The following is a 15,877-nucleotide window of genomic DNA, read 5'->3' as shown; positions in this document are numbered from 1 at the left end:
CGAATATTTCAACGTGAAATAACTAAAAAATCAAGCGCATTTCGGGGAAAACTCTTTACAGCTTTTTAAAGTGTTAAAAATACCCTTTATTTTTGTTTTTTAAAAAGTTTCTAACATCAAAAGTAAGTAATGCCTGGTTGCATCAACAGACCTTAAGCTTAAGACGTGCCTTAAGCTCAGCTTACGAAATCTACGAGTTGCACCATTGAGTCATAGATCATTGTTCAGCTTGCCATAATGGATTGCCACGTGGATTGCATTGATAAGAATCGAAAATTATGGTGACTTAAAGCAAACTATGTGAGACTATGTGGTGACTATGTGAGACTTAAAGCTAACCTTTCTATAAGCTGAGCTGTGCAATGCTGGAGCTTAACATTTGTTGGTGCAACCAGGCATTAGTTACGCTTAAAATAATGTTGGTCCCATTTTGTATTGGTAAATAAAATCGTGAAAATCGCCACCTAATTAGCATCCCAAATGAAATTAATCGTTGCCGCTTCAAAAGTTTCTTTATTTATGTATTGTTTATGATATGTAAGTTTCATCGGTTCAAAGTGCTTATGTTTAAAAAAGCTACAGTTAAAAGATCTTGAACGGGTTGAAACGAAATAGCGATGGACTACCCCAGCTAATTGAAATAATAGTCGAAAATATTACCCCAACTAACCAAGATAGCCATCGTTACACCCTCAGCTTAGCTCAGTCACTCAGGTGTGTGTTCGTCTTGTCCTAACCTCAGATATGAACTCCGAAAATTTAGAATGGAAGCAAACAAAACAATAATTTTAACTAATCATGTTTATTGTTCATAAAGATATAATAAAAATATGACTTAGTAAATTGCATTAACAAATGTATTCAAATTCTTGCCAAAAACTAACAATTCTGGATTATACTTATGGCTTTTGGTAGCTGATGGTATCTTCTTGATGTCGTATGGTACTGCTGTCGACTTGTAGACCTGGGCAGGTGTTATGGCCCTAGGTCGCTGCAGCTACGGTCTTGGTGATGTCTATGATGTTGGGTGCTGTGGTCTGTCTAAAGATGTTAGGTTGTCAGCCATCTGGTGCATCGCCGGCGATGGGCTTCATGCTCTCGAAAGGAGAAAGTAGATTTTATTCCAAAAACTGTAACAGTAAAACACATATCAACAATCAAGAAGAAAACCAAATTGTACCTTTGCCAAATAGTATTCAGAAATAGTAATTGGCAAGGTTAAATTACATAGAATTAAGATGAGGAGAATAGTTAAAATTTTGATAACTAAACGTGCATATTAATAGATGAAAAGAAATATAGAAATCAAACACATTGTTGAACATTTGAAGGTTAGATAAAAAAAACAATATAAAAACTGTTAGATGGAGAAATATGATTATAATACAATGTTATTCTTACCCCAAGAGATGATTTGATGGAACGAAAATGATTTAATTTTGGAATTACATGCCTTTTTAAGGATTAATTTTTCCCTTCCAGTTTGTGTCTTCTGGTAGGGATGAAGTATGAAGTGACACTTTCATGACAGTGCGACATAGGTGTCGGGCATGTTCCGAATTGAAACAGATACTTACGGAGTAAGAATGTATACAGGGTACGTTCAGTATGTTGATTTAAATGAAAAGAGATATAGTAAATAGAAGATAATAAAAAAGGATAATAAAATGATAATCAAAGAGGATAATAAAAGAGCGCCAACCAATTTTTAAAGGGGGAAATGGGTAAACCAAATAGAAGAAGATAATTATTAATGAAATATTAAAGAAAATAAGGTAAAATAATTATTTAAAAATAAAATATCAAAGATGTGACGTTTGTAACGTTACAGGGTCACTAATCACGAGTGTATGGAAATTTTGAACAGCCAAATCTTAACCAATTTTTATCTTACAAGAACACAGAAAATCCAATATATTTAAAAAATCAAAACTTACATTTTTTACACCTTGAAATTTTTGGTATCACTAATAACTTTTAAGTTATTTTGAAAAAATGAATTTTTTTTAAACAAAAAAGAAATTTTTTACTTTAAAACCAAATTGTTTGCAAAAATAAGCAGTTTAAACCGATGAAACTTATATATCATATTCAACAATACATAAGCAAAATAAGTTTTGAAGCGGAAACGATTAATTTTATTTGGGATGTTAATTAGGGGGCGGTGATTTTTACGATATTTTTTTTAAGAGACCATCTTTATTTTGAGCATAACTTACTTACTTTTGATGCTAGACACTTCTAGCATACAGACTACTAGAGAAAAAAAAACAAAATATAAAGTTTTTTTTGACACTTTAAAAAAGTTCTGATGAGTTTTCCCCTAAAAGTGCTTAATTTTTTGGTTATTTTACTTTGAAATATTGGATTTGGAATTTGACGAATAAGAACCTACTTTGTATTAGCTTCAACTCTGCTTCTACTGGATCTACAGGCGTTTTATATACACCTTTTTTTTTCACTTTTATATGCTATATTTTTGCTTAGAATATTTTTTAGACAAATTGCTTACTTATTGAGATATTATTATGTATTTAAACCGTCTAAACAAGGATTTTTTTGCTGATAAATGAACATATTCACTCGCAAATCATTCGAAAAGTATTGGCTTAGTAAAAAAACTCTATAGAACAAAAGTTGCTTAGAATTAGTCAGTTTATCGAATTCCGGATTTATTTTAAACATTTATTTTTTCACAGCCGAGAAGGTGCGAAACTTATCCCAGGGGCAAAAGCATAAATGTTCACAATATCACTTTTTTTCTTTGACATAATTTTATGTCAATCTAAGCGTTTTTTTTAAATTTACTGCAAAAACCGTGAGCAAATGGACTATATCGAGTATTACGCTATTTTTTCGTACGGATGACCAACGGGGGTAAAAAATGACCAGTCAAAAATGACAATTGACAAAAAAATGAAGTTGTTTTAAGAAATGAAATAAAATAATGTATTAAAACATATTTTTAATTACAATTGAACAAAAACAGGAATCATCATGAACAGGTACATTAAAAAAATTTTCAATAATACCTAGTGGAATCTTCCTTACAGGCAAAATGTTTACATTTATTGCATTTCGATGTGAATTTGCTGTCGGATGATCCACTGCAAATTTTAAATCTGCCACATTTCCTGGATTTTTCCTGGTACCTACCATATCTGAGCTGTTTGAATGTGTCTATGTAAACCTTCACGCGGTCGGGATTATACAGGGTGTCCCGAAAAGATTGGTCATAAATTATACTTATGGTTAAGTATGATTAATAGACACCTGTTAATAATCTGAAAATTTATTTATGACTTTTTTACATATTTAGGTATATTTTGAAAAAGAAGCCACATCTCGATAAAAGGTGACTTATCAAAAAAAAAAGACTAGGAGACAAAAAAGTGTTAAAAACACTGTGTTTAACTAATGGTACCTACCACAATAATAGTTTAATTGGAACGTACACAAACATTTGGGGTGTTTAAAGGAACAAAACCCCTATAAACTTTTTACGTAAATATATTAAAAAAGAAGCCGCATCTCGATAAAAACTGGCTTATCCAAAAAATACTAGGAGGGAAAAAGTTTTAAAAACGTTGTGTTTAACTAATGGTACCACAATAATGAATTAATTGGAAGCTACACAAAAGTTTGGAGGGGTTTAAGTGAACAAAACCCCCATAAAATTTTATGGGGTGGACAAATTTTACTATAATTTTGTTTTAAGATGTTCCTGCCATAAGAATGATACATGTCCATTTTCAATTAAAAATCTCTAATAGTTTTCGATATATTGAAAAAAATCGATTTTCATTTTATAACTTCAAGGGGCTGTAACTTTTTTTATGAGCACAGTTGTCCTAAGGTAAGTTAGGTTCAACCGAACTATTTTTGACCCCAGAATGTGTGGTATAATTTATGACCAATATTTTCGAGACACCCTGTATAAATGGTGTAACTAGCTCAAGGGCCAAATATTGAAGCAAGATTTTCCTTTTTCGTTATATATGTACAGGGAAAATGCAAAAAGCACAGTCTAAAAATAGATTTTGATAATGAGCAGTGCAAAATTACTCGGAATTCCACATAATACACGATATTTACTTCATATAAAATTGGAACCCAAAAATTCAGAAAATATTTTTTATTTGTAAAATATAGGAAATTTTTTTTATTACAAAAGATGAGGGTATCTAGAATGATAAATTAAAGTCAAACAAAAAAATAACGAGTTAAAGATTGAAAATATTTCTGAATTTATTAAAGAAAACATACACTGGGGTCAAGATTTACCCCCCTTGGTCATCCAAAGGAAGCAGGACAAGAAATAATAATACTGAATATTATATTATATTTCAGTAACTTTCGACTTAACAGAAAAAACGCACGAAGATTTAGTTTTTGTGACGGACCGCTTCTTTTGTGGTCGCGGCTTTTATGCCACGTATGAACAACTTCCATGCCAAACATATACGACTACAAAAGTACCAGATATAACTATCGTACCCATACCTACAACACCTACAACTACCCCAAGTCCAATTTGTGATAGATACATAGCCGACAGATTATTTAGAATCGAGGTAAAGCAAGATAAGGATAGGTGCACTTTTCAAATAAGGAAGGCTTCGCAGGTATTTTTCTATTATGTATTTCATTTTTTTCATAAATACATAACCCGGCCGGGTTAGACGAATTACAGGCCTTACCTTGCATGCCGAGCTACCCCAAATTTTATTTTTCTAATCTTTAGGGGGGGGGCAATCGTAGTGTAAATTTAAAATCGTGCCTGAGTTCCGTCGTTTCATTAGCCGTCACTTTGATTTTAAACCGTTTTTGTTCAATATCTCCGCCATTTTCAACTTTTAGACAAAAAATTAAGAATTAAAATGATTGAGAATGTGATTTTCTATAATTTCTACAATTTTTTTCGTACGGTAGATATTTTCCGAGTTATGGGGAAAATAGTTACAGTTATAGCATAATTATTATTGAATTATCTCTTGTATTATTAGTTTTACGACAAAAATGTATTACATTTTAAACAATTTTGATCTCTTTCATTTTTTTTTTTTGATAAAATCAATATATAAGATAGTACGTATGCGGTAAAGGCGCGAGCGTAACACCTGATTAATTTTATAGCAATTGTTTCAATGTCCTATTTATAGATCAGTAAAATATAGCTTAATAATTATACAACAATTTATATTTCCGAGATTTATTATTGAATATAGTTTATACTAAACATTCAAACAGAATAATCCAGTAAACGATAAAAGAGCGCGAAGTTTCGAAACGAAGTCAGTAAAGTCGGATGTTTATAAGTTTTTAATATAAGGATATCGGAAACATAATACATACAACTAAAATTAAAATTCAGTTTATTGCTGCCAGAAATATCTGATCTATAAATAGGAAGCTGGCCTATAATGGTGTAAATTAAGATATTTGATTAATTTCGAAGTATTTATTCAGTTTATTTTGGTTTGTTTTTTGTCTAATATAATCCATAGTTGACTATAACAACCATTCACTTTATACAGTGAGCACCACGCTAGTTGACCCACGATGAAATGTGTCAATTTGTGTGTCTGCTAATTTCTAGGCGTGGGCTAATCCGGTCCGTTCTCAACTGTGACTTTTATGTCTGTCATGTCTTGTGATAGTCATGAAACTATTTCAAAATAACTTTGTTTTTCCATACAAAAAATACATTAATTAATACTATTTTTACTCTGCTTTAAAAAACTTTATTCAAACACCAAAAATATTACAATACTTTATAACTTTTATAGCTTTAATACAATGACAACTATAAACTTCAAATGCAGCTTCTCTATTCGCTCCGTGCATGACTGATGCGACACCTAGCGTACTCGCGTTACATTTTTGACGACCACAATTTGACGTTAAACATATGATACACATATGACATATTTGACGTTAATATGTAATATTTATTTACCATTTTTGATCAAATTTGATATACAAACAATAAGTGTGTTCGCAGAGAGAGTCAGTGACTAGTCCACGACAAGTGGAACATGCGCACGTTAAAATAATAACGAGCGATCCACAATTATTGGGATCAAAGCTAGCCGTGCAAAAAATTACGTATGTCTTGTTTTAATCTGAATATGTATCATTGGTTTATCAATTAATTTTGATTAACATTATAAAACATAAAAATCAGTCAAAACCTTTAACACAGAACTTTAATCAAAAATAAAAAGAATTAACAAAACTATAAGTAACAATAATAAATAAAATCAAACAAGATGCTGTATGTGTCCACCACCAACATCTCTGCATAACCTAACTTTTCTTGTTAAGTTGACGTACACTGCAAAGTTGACGTAAACTGAAAAGTATATCTGAATTAAGAATAGACATGCACTGTATAAGCTATCTCTGTCGTTCAGAGCCACCTTCTTCTTCTTCTTCTTTTGCCCTTTAATTCGTCCAATTTTGAACATAGGCTTCCCCCAGTTTCCTCCATTCGCTTCTGTTTAGTGCCTTCTGTTTCCAGTGCGTTCCTCCTATCTTTTTAATGTCGTCTCCCCATCTCATCTGTGATCGTCCTCTTGCTCTCTTTCCTGTCCATGGTCTCCATTGTTTTATCGTGCTATTCCACCTATTGCTATCCACAATAGGTGGAATAGGTAGGTGGAATAGGCAGAGCCACCTATGGTGACAATAATTTTGGATCACACGTTATGAATAATACCGTTGGTAGATAAAAAATAACCAAGGTAAATTTACTATTACTTAATATTATTATTTAATTATTAATATACTGATATTTATATTTATCAATAAACGATAATACATTAAATAAGTATAATATAAAATTAAAGTGCGCATGCGTTGTCGTGGACTAAAAGTCACCGACACACAGTGATTCCAAATGCCGAAAACGTGGGCATGAACCTTTAAAAGCGTATATTGTTTATACATTTTGGAATTTTACTTTCGTTCTTAAGGGTTTTTGGCATCGCTGATTACGAATCTGGCATTATTTTTTCTTAAAAATAAAATGGCGGAACCAACATGGCGAAAAGAAATTGAAACTATCAATCAAAAAGGAAAATTTTTTGTCAAATTTGGTAGGTTAGGGTCGCTGATTACAAATCTAACATTACTTTCTTTTTAAACAAAATGACGGATCCAATATGGACGAAAGAAATTTAAAAATTTTATTTTAGCAGCATTTTTGTTTAAAATTTTATATTATAAGGGACTTTTGAAACTGCTGATTACCAATACATTTTCTTTATGAAGTACAATATTAAGAACCTATTACTTATGTACAACTGCCCATACATACTCAACAATCGCCAGAATCATGTAATATGCGTCATTTCCCACTTTTTGTTGTTCTGAAGCTATTTCCTTGTGGCATTTTTATAATGAAATATTTTAAATGGGAAATAAGCCACAATTTTACCAAAAAAATTAATTTATTAACGTTTCGACGCCCAAGTCGAGTGTCGTTGACTTGGGCGTCGAAACGTTAATAAATTCATTTTTTTTTGGTATAATTGTGGCTTATTTCCCATTTAAAATAGTTCATTTCCCACTATTGTATTCAAACAACTGCCAGCAATGCATAGGCAGTTATAGGCAGCTAAACCAAAGTGATTCTGTATATCCTTACTATATATTTTAAGACTAATAAACATTAGTCGCAGAATTATGCAGAATTTTACACTTTTTGAATGCATCTTTACAAAATTTTAATTATTTCAAGTATATTTTCACTATTTATGCATTAACAAATTTAAGACATTGGCATTTATTGTTAATAAATGTTGATTTAAGTTACATCTTTCATTACTACATACTTAAAAAAGAAGAATATGCTTTACAGCGATAAAATTGATAAACTACAAAACGTTTTACAGCGTTTTCAATATACGCGTTCTTTTTCACTTTCTCTGCCGGCCAAAATAACCCCGGACATGGCCCACTTGTTCCTGAGTTGTGAACCAGAATACATCCAGTCTGATCCTCATACCTGCGTATTAGAACTCTACGATAGTATGAGAAAACAACTGTAAACATGAAAATCCCTAAATAGGGAATTCTTTTTCGCCTCATGACCACGTTTTTAGTATTTGGAACCACTGTGCGACAGGACATTACAAAAATTTGCCAAAATTGACATATTTCGCCGCTACGGACGCTGTCATAGTTTCGCGTATCCCCACATGGTCACGCACGGAGCGATTTTCTATGACTATATTGGTTTCTATACATTTTCTGACACTCTATACGTCACGAGACATAAAAGTAAACAGTGCAACAAGTTAAGGCTACAGGACTGTATTACCTCAATGTACCCGTTTATCTAGTAGCGTGGCCTTAACTGTATAAATTTACTTATTACTTACTTAAATAAATATTCTTATTTCTTTTAGAATGTGTGTAAAGTCAATCTTTACTTTGAAACCTTTGATCTATTTTGTGGTTCAGAGTCTTTAGCCTTGGATAATATGATGTTGTGTGGTCATCTTACAGGAAGGCGAAGTAAGTTTTCAATTTATTTATTTCATATTTTTATAATCTGGAAAAAAATCATCGATTTCACGTAAAAATAATGTTATATAGCGTTTTGACAGTTTTAAACTTTAGATGAGGGACAACTGATAATAATTCCCTAAAGACGTACAGCTAATTTTTCTTCTTCTATTTTTTAACAATTATAAAGGATAAAAAATCAGTTTCTCGACTATAAAACGTTTCTTGTGTATTTTAAAGATACATATTTTAAGTAAATGTTATAGACGCTAAAAAGTTCTTTAATTTGATAGTATGTATGTTGAAATACGTAAACAACTGAAGGAGATAATTGCAAAAAACCCTCATTTTTGCACTAATTTATAAATATTAATATCTTCATTTTTTTCATAATGACACATAATCTAACTATTTTAAATTATGTTAATTGAAGAGTTATTTAAGTATGCTAAATTTTAACCGGATCGACCAAATAGTTTATAAGTTATTCAATTTGTTTATCCCAGAGAGCAATAATTGTTTAAACAAATTTTCTTGCCCTAACTCTATCCTGTACTGATTCTAGAGATATTTAGCAGATCGCAATCAATTATTTGAGACTTAAGTTTTAAGATGTATTAAAAAAATGTCGACATTTTATTAATATTGTTATTAAAAAACCGTTTAAAAAAGTCCTCATTTTTATAGGTCTGGATCCCGCGTATGAAAAAAAAGTTGATTAATAGCAAGCTGAAAATTTGTTAATAGCTTATGGGTGTCTAGTCGGATAAACTTTGATATATGGGAACACTGGAACAGGGGCAGTTTTAATTGTGGAACAGGTTAAAAATTTGGAACAGTCAGATCACGAAAACGGCACATTTATTTTGTCCGACAGAACAGACTTAAACTATCCGAACAGAGATTAAACTCTCATGCAAAAATCAGACTGTTATTTATCACCTGTCATAATTCCTGTCATTTGACATATTCTACATGTTCCACTCATTAAAACTCCCATTTGGTGATAAATAGCAGTCTGATTTTCGCATGAGAGTTTAATCTCTGTTCGGAGAGGTTAAGTCTGTTCTCTCGGACAAAATACATGTGCCGTTTTCGTGGTCTGACCGTTCCAAATTTTTAACCTGTTCCACAATTAAAAATTCCCCTGTTCCAGTGTTCCCATATATCAAACTTTGTCCGACTAGACACCCTTAAGCTATTAACAAATTTTCAGCTTGCTATTAATCAACTTTTTTTTCATACGCGGGATCCAGACCTATTAGCTTATAAACAATAATTAGAATGACTTTGACACTTTTTATGTTACACGCTTGAGTGTAGGCTCACTGAAAAGCTGATAAAAAAATACATATTTTTATGAAAGACAAAAAAATTATATAACGAATGTTTTATAAGTTAGCAGTTGTTTTTAATAAATCATATTTCTAAGTATATATAAATCATATATATATATATATATATATATATATATATATATATATATATATATATACAGGGTGAGTTTTTAGTGCGGGATCGGTCGATAACTTCATTATGGTATAAAATATCGAGAAAAGTTATTTAAAAAAAATGTAGGCAATGATATTCTCCACGCTTGGAAAATATGTCAATTTCTACAGGGTGATCAGTAACTGCGTGGTATATCAAACATATAATTTTTTAAATGGGACACCCTATATATTTTTTCATATTTATATTCCCCTCATAATTCTTGTTCATATAATATATGGATTTGCATTACTATACAGAGTATTTAACAAGTTATGACCATTTTTATTTCGAAATCCCTATGAGTTTAACACCCTGTATATAAAGAAGTAATTCCTAGACAATAATTTGTTTTATGTAATAAGACAAACAATATACTGTAGTTTTTAAATTAAGTCCAATTCACATCATTGACGAATATTTGTATACAGGGTGAACTACAAAACCAAATTACGATTTTCTCTATTTTTTTGAATGGATCACCCTATATTTCAAAATTATTGTATTTAATATACTCTTTCATTTTTATATAGCATTCCCTATATCTAAACTGATTACTTTCCGAGATATTTTTAGTTATCTTCAAATTTCGGGACTACGTTCAATTTTTCTAGTAGAAATAAGTTAGTATTGAGTGATAATTAAACAAAATTATTTTTATTAGATAAATAACTAACACAAAAGATAAACCATAGCAATATGCAGTGAATATACCAATAAATGTGATATTAAGAAATTATCATATTTCCCTAATAGACAAGAATCGTAAAATTCCTACAAAAAAAAACTTTGTATTGTATATAATAATATAACAAGATTATTTTTATTCAATAAATAACTTACATGAAACATAAATCAAAACAATATACAACTGATGTAACAGTTTTTAGATTGGTATATCAACAGCATTCTAAGCCAAGAATTTTTTAGTAGAACGTTCATTTTTATGAGCACTTTTAAACTACAAAACAAAATTACGATTTTCTCATTTTTTTTAAGTAGATCACCCTATATTTTATTTTTTTTTGAAATATTGTATTTATGATACTTTTTCATTTTTATATAGCATCTCCTATACCTAAACTTATTAGTTTCTGAGATATTTTTAGTTTTCTTCATTTGCCGGGAATACATTCAAATCTTATAAATATAAATAACTTACATAACAAATAAGTATTATGTAATAATATAACAAATATTTTCATTCAATAAATAACTAACAAAAAAATAATAAACCATAACAAAATTTAATGAATGTACCAATTAATGTGATGTTAAGGATACAAGTCTAAAATAAATGTTGAAAATGACCACTTTCAACGTCTATGCAATTTTGTAAGCGATATTCAAATGGCCGAGCCACATTTCTAACATTTTTGTAAGTCAATATTATTAAAAGCTTCTTTTATTCTATTTATCATATCATCAAGCGTTGTTGGATGCTTCTGGTATACAAGGTTTTTTATATATCCCCACTTGAAAAAAATCAATTTTGGAAGAACTGGAGCACCGTCGTATAAAAACCTCAACCGTCAAAAAATGTGAACCAATCAAATAATCTGTAACAATATCACCTTAAACATTTATAGATCACCTAGTTTGAGTGTTAACAAAGTAGGGATTTCTTGATCATACTAATGAAATTTAATATGAAAATTATATTGTTCTGAAGCTATTTCCTTGTGGCATTTTTTTTTATGATTAATTATTTATATGGGAAAGAAGCCACAATTAAAATGAAAAAAATGAAAAAAATAATTTTATTAACGTTTCGACGCCCAAATCGGGTGCCGTTGTCAAAATACAAAATATTACTAATAAACAAAAGTGTTGTTGCTAAGCAAAAAAATTCTTCTAATAATTTATTTAATCTCACTCATTTATATTGGCAATTCAGACATATATTATACATTTTAAAGTAGAAGACTTTAAAATGATATTGCCAATATTTATGAGTTGCGTTCCTGGGACGACTTACTGAAAGATAGTTCATTCGATTACATGAAATTAACCCCAACTCAAGAATATCCGTCATAAAAAATTATAGCATGTGATATGTCTTTAAAAAGACAACCAAATGCAACGACAGTAAAATTCTCGAGTTAGAGACTTCATAGTAAATCACAAGGGAAAACCAGGAAAAACCCTGTGATACTATCCCGACATCGTAAGTATTTGGTCTTACATTAATTTACTCTCAAAAAATAATACCAAATTCTGACTTGTAATATGTTTAAATTATAAATAATATTAATAATACTAGATATATATAATACTAAAATATAAAATATGTACTAGCTCGATATTATTGACTTATTAATCTTGGTATTTTCTTTCTATTGACTTCCTTTTTCAGTATGGGTAACCACATCCTACTGCATTCTACCGAGGAATTGATTTTTCTCTTTTTACTATCTGATTCTTTCAGGACTATACTTGAATCTCTCCACTGAACTCTATGTTCATTATCCCATGCGTGTTGACATATTTGAGATCTCTCAAATTCTCTATTTTTAATATAAGATTGATGTTCACTTATTCTAACGTCTAATGGTCTTGATGTCTCACTTAAATAAAATTGTTCGCATTCACAAGGTATTTTATAAATGCAATTCTTTGTTCTTTCTTGATCATTGTTAGATTTAGTTTTAGATAGAATAGATCTCAATGTGTTTGTTGTTTTGAATGTTGTTGAAATGTTGAATTTATTTCCTATTGTTTTAAGTTTCTCGGATAGTCCTTTTATATATGGTATTGATATTTTCCTCGTATTATTTCTGGTAAATGTTGTAGGATCCCGTTCTAAGTTGTTCTGTTCCATTCGATCCAATCTTGACAATTCCTTATTTATAAACGATAAAGGATAATCATTTTTTAATAAAACAGATGTTAACAATTGTTTTTCTGCTAAAAAGGAATTTTCGTTAGAACAAGTAATTTTGGCTCTATCATATAAGGATTTAATGATTCCCTTTTTAACGTTGATGTTGTGATTTGACTTGTAATTGAGATATCTGTTGGTGTGTGTTGGTTTTCTATACACTTGAGTCTCATATCCAATATCCTTCTTTGAGATCAAAACATCGAGGAAAGGTAGGCTGTTATTGTATTCCTTTTCCATTGTAAATTTTATTGTCTCTTCTTGATCGTTTATAATATTCAGGAACGTATCCAACAATTCTGATCTATGAGGCCATATTGAAAACACATCATCTACATATCTCCACCATACTGTGGGTTTTAAGTTTTGTTTAGAAATAATATTAGTTTCGAAATCCTCCATAAATATATTAGCCAATAATGGAGATAAAGAAGAGCCCATTGCTAGACCAAAATTTTGTTTATAGAATTCATTGTTTAGTTGAAAATAGGTATTATGGGTACATAATGTCAATAACTCCATTATAGCTGATACATTTAGTCTTGTCCTAGTTGCCAATGTATTATCATTCTCTAATTTCGTTTTGATTATGTTTAAAGTTTTATCTAATGGTACATTTGTAAATAAACTGTTTATGTCAAAACTTACTAAAATATTATTTGGATTAAATTCAAATAACGTCGAAACGTTAATAAAATTATTTTTTTCATTTTAATTGTGGCTTATTTCCCATATAAATAATTAATCATAAAAAAAAAAAAAAAAAAAAAAAAAAAAAGAAAATTATATTATTAATAACTGCGGGTCACAATCTGCAATTAGGAATGTGTTACTAAAAACTTCTTGGCTAGAATGCTGTTGATATAATAATCTAAAAACTATTAAATTAGTTGTATATTGTTTTGATTTATGTTTTGTGTGAGTTGTTTATTAAATCAAAATAATCTTGTAATTTTATTATACACAAGATACCTATATTTTTTTTGTAGGAATTGTATGATTCTTGTATATTAGGGAAATATGATAATTCCTTAATATCACATTTATTGATACATTCATTGCATATTGCTATGGTTTATATTTCGTGTTAGTTATTTATTGAATAAAAATAATTTTGTTTAATTATCATTCAATACCAACTTATTTCTACTAGAAAAATTGAATGTATTCCCGAAAGTTGAAGAAAACTAAAAATATCTCCGAAAGTGAATAAGTTTAGATATAGGGAATGCTATATAAAAATGAAAGAGTATAATAGATGCAATATTTTTTGAAAAATAAAATATAGGGTGATCCATTTAAAAAAATAGAGAAAATCGTAATTAGGTTTTGTAGTTCACCCTGTATACAAACATTCGTCAATGATTTCAATTGGACTTAATTTAAAAACTACAGTATATTGCTCATCTTACTACATAAAACAAATTATTGTCTATGAATTACTTCTTTATATACAGGGTGTTAATCTCATAGGGATTTCGAAATAAAAATGGTCATAACTTGTTAAATACTCTGTATAGTAATACAAAACCCTATATTATATGAACAAGAATTATGAGAGGAATATAAATATGAAAAAATATATAGGGTGTCCCATTTAAAAAATTATATGTTTGATATACCACGCTGTTATTGATCACCCTGTAGAAATGGACATATTTTCCAAGCGTGGAGAATATCATTCCCTACATTTTTTCTAAACACCTTTTTTCGATATTCTATACCGTAATGGAATTATCGACCGATCCCGCACTAAAAACTCACCCTGTATATATAAGAGCTAAGAATTGAACACATCGTATACGAAAATCTACATTTTATGATCCAATTTATAGATTTCATATTATGCAGTGAAGTAATAAAAAGTTATGTCCCTTGAATATCCCGGAAAAATCAATTTATTCAATGTTCTACAAAAGTTATTGAATTTTACAATTATCTCTATAGAATTCTTTAAATTTTGTTAGTTAAATATATTATTTAACATATAACATATAATAACTATAAATTAATATAATGCGTAATTTTTTTTATTTTTAATATTGGTGTTGGGACCGTGCAAGTTCGGAAAAGCGACACCTCGTTTCATAGCTCAGCAACATTTTTCGCACTTTTAATTATATTGACCAATTATATTAGTCCTGGTTGCTGGATACCTGTCAAGGCCATAGCCCAAAAAAATATATAAGAAGAAAAAATAATATTGAGGTTATTTTACTGAAAGGTAAACAATTGTATGTAGTAAATAAAATTAATTATTAAAATGCAGTACTGCAAGCAAAATACAATTAATTAAATTTACTTCTATATGGTCTTTAGAACTTCTTAACGTCTACAACATTTATTTGAAACATTTTTGTCTAAAATACACAAGAAACGTATTATGGCCATAACACTGATTTTTTCATTCTTTATAACGGTTTAAAAAAAAAAGAAGAAGAAAAATTAGCTGTACGTCTTCACGGAATTTTCATGGGTTATCCCTCATTTACCATTTAAAACGTTCAAAACCCTGTATAACATATTTTCATGTTTTTTTTCCCTACTAACTGGGGTATCAGGTATCATGTATCATAAACGTCTTGGGGCGTAATATTAAGAGCATGAAGATTGTTTTATTATTATGATTTTCAAATTATTAAAAATTTCTTCTCTTGTGCCTCTTCCTGGGATAAATTATTATTCTTTGAGGAGCTGTGACAAGAGCATCGATTTTAGTCTCTCAGTGATGATGAGGAGAATATTGAATATTGCTTGCGTGGAAGCTTAGTTCCACTTTACGATAGTTGCTATAATTATTTGACACTGAAGTTTTTTTGTATGTAGAAATAAAATTGGGCTTACACCAGTCAGTTAATGCTACGACCAACAGAGAGATATATTTATATGCTTTATAGACTTCGAAAAAGCATTTGATAGAGTAAGACACGACCTACTATTAGAACGTTTGCAAGAAGTCGGTTTAGATGGAAAAGACATTAAACTACTAAA

General features: G+C 29.7%; 1 protein-coding gene across 1 annotated transcript in view; it reads left to right on the top strand.

Moving 5' to 3' along the window:
- LOC126890730 (uncharacterized) overlaps positions 1-15,877 on the top strand; it is a 101,563-nt gene that overhangs the window by 59,970 nt on the left and 25,716 nt on the right. Inside the window, exons 4-5 of the mRNA XM_050659900.1 lie at positions 4,351-4,625; positions 8,415-8,523. Coding sequence (XP_050515857.1) covers positions 4,351-4,625; positions 8,415-8,523 — 384 coding nt within the window. The remainder of the gene's footprint in view (positions 1-4,350; positions 4,626-8,414; positions 8,524-15,877) is intronic.

This window comes from Diabrotica virgifera, chromosome 8 (assembly GCF_917563875.1).
Source record: "Diabrotica virgifera virgifera chromosome 8, PGI_DIABVI_V3a".
In the NCBI taxonomy this organism is placed as follows: Eukaryota; Metazoa; Arthropoda; class Insecta; order Coleoptera; family Chrysomelidae; genus Diabrotica; species Diabrotica virgifera.
The sequence above is the reverse complement of the archived record's forward strand: the minus strand, read 5'-3'. Positions and strand labels throughout refer to the sequence as shown.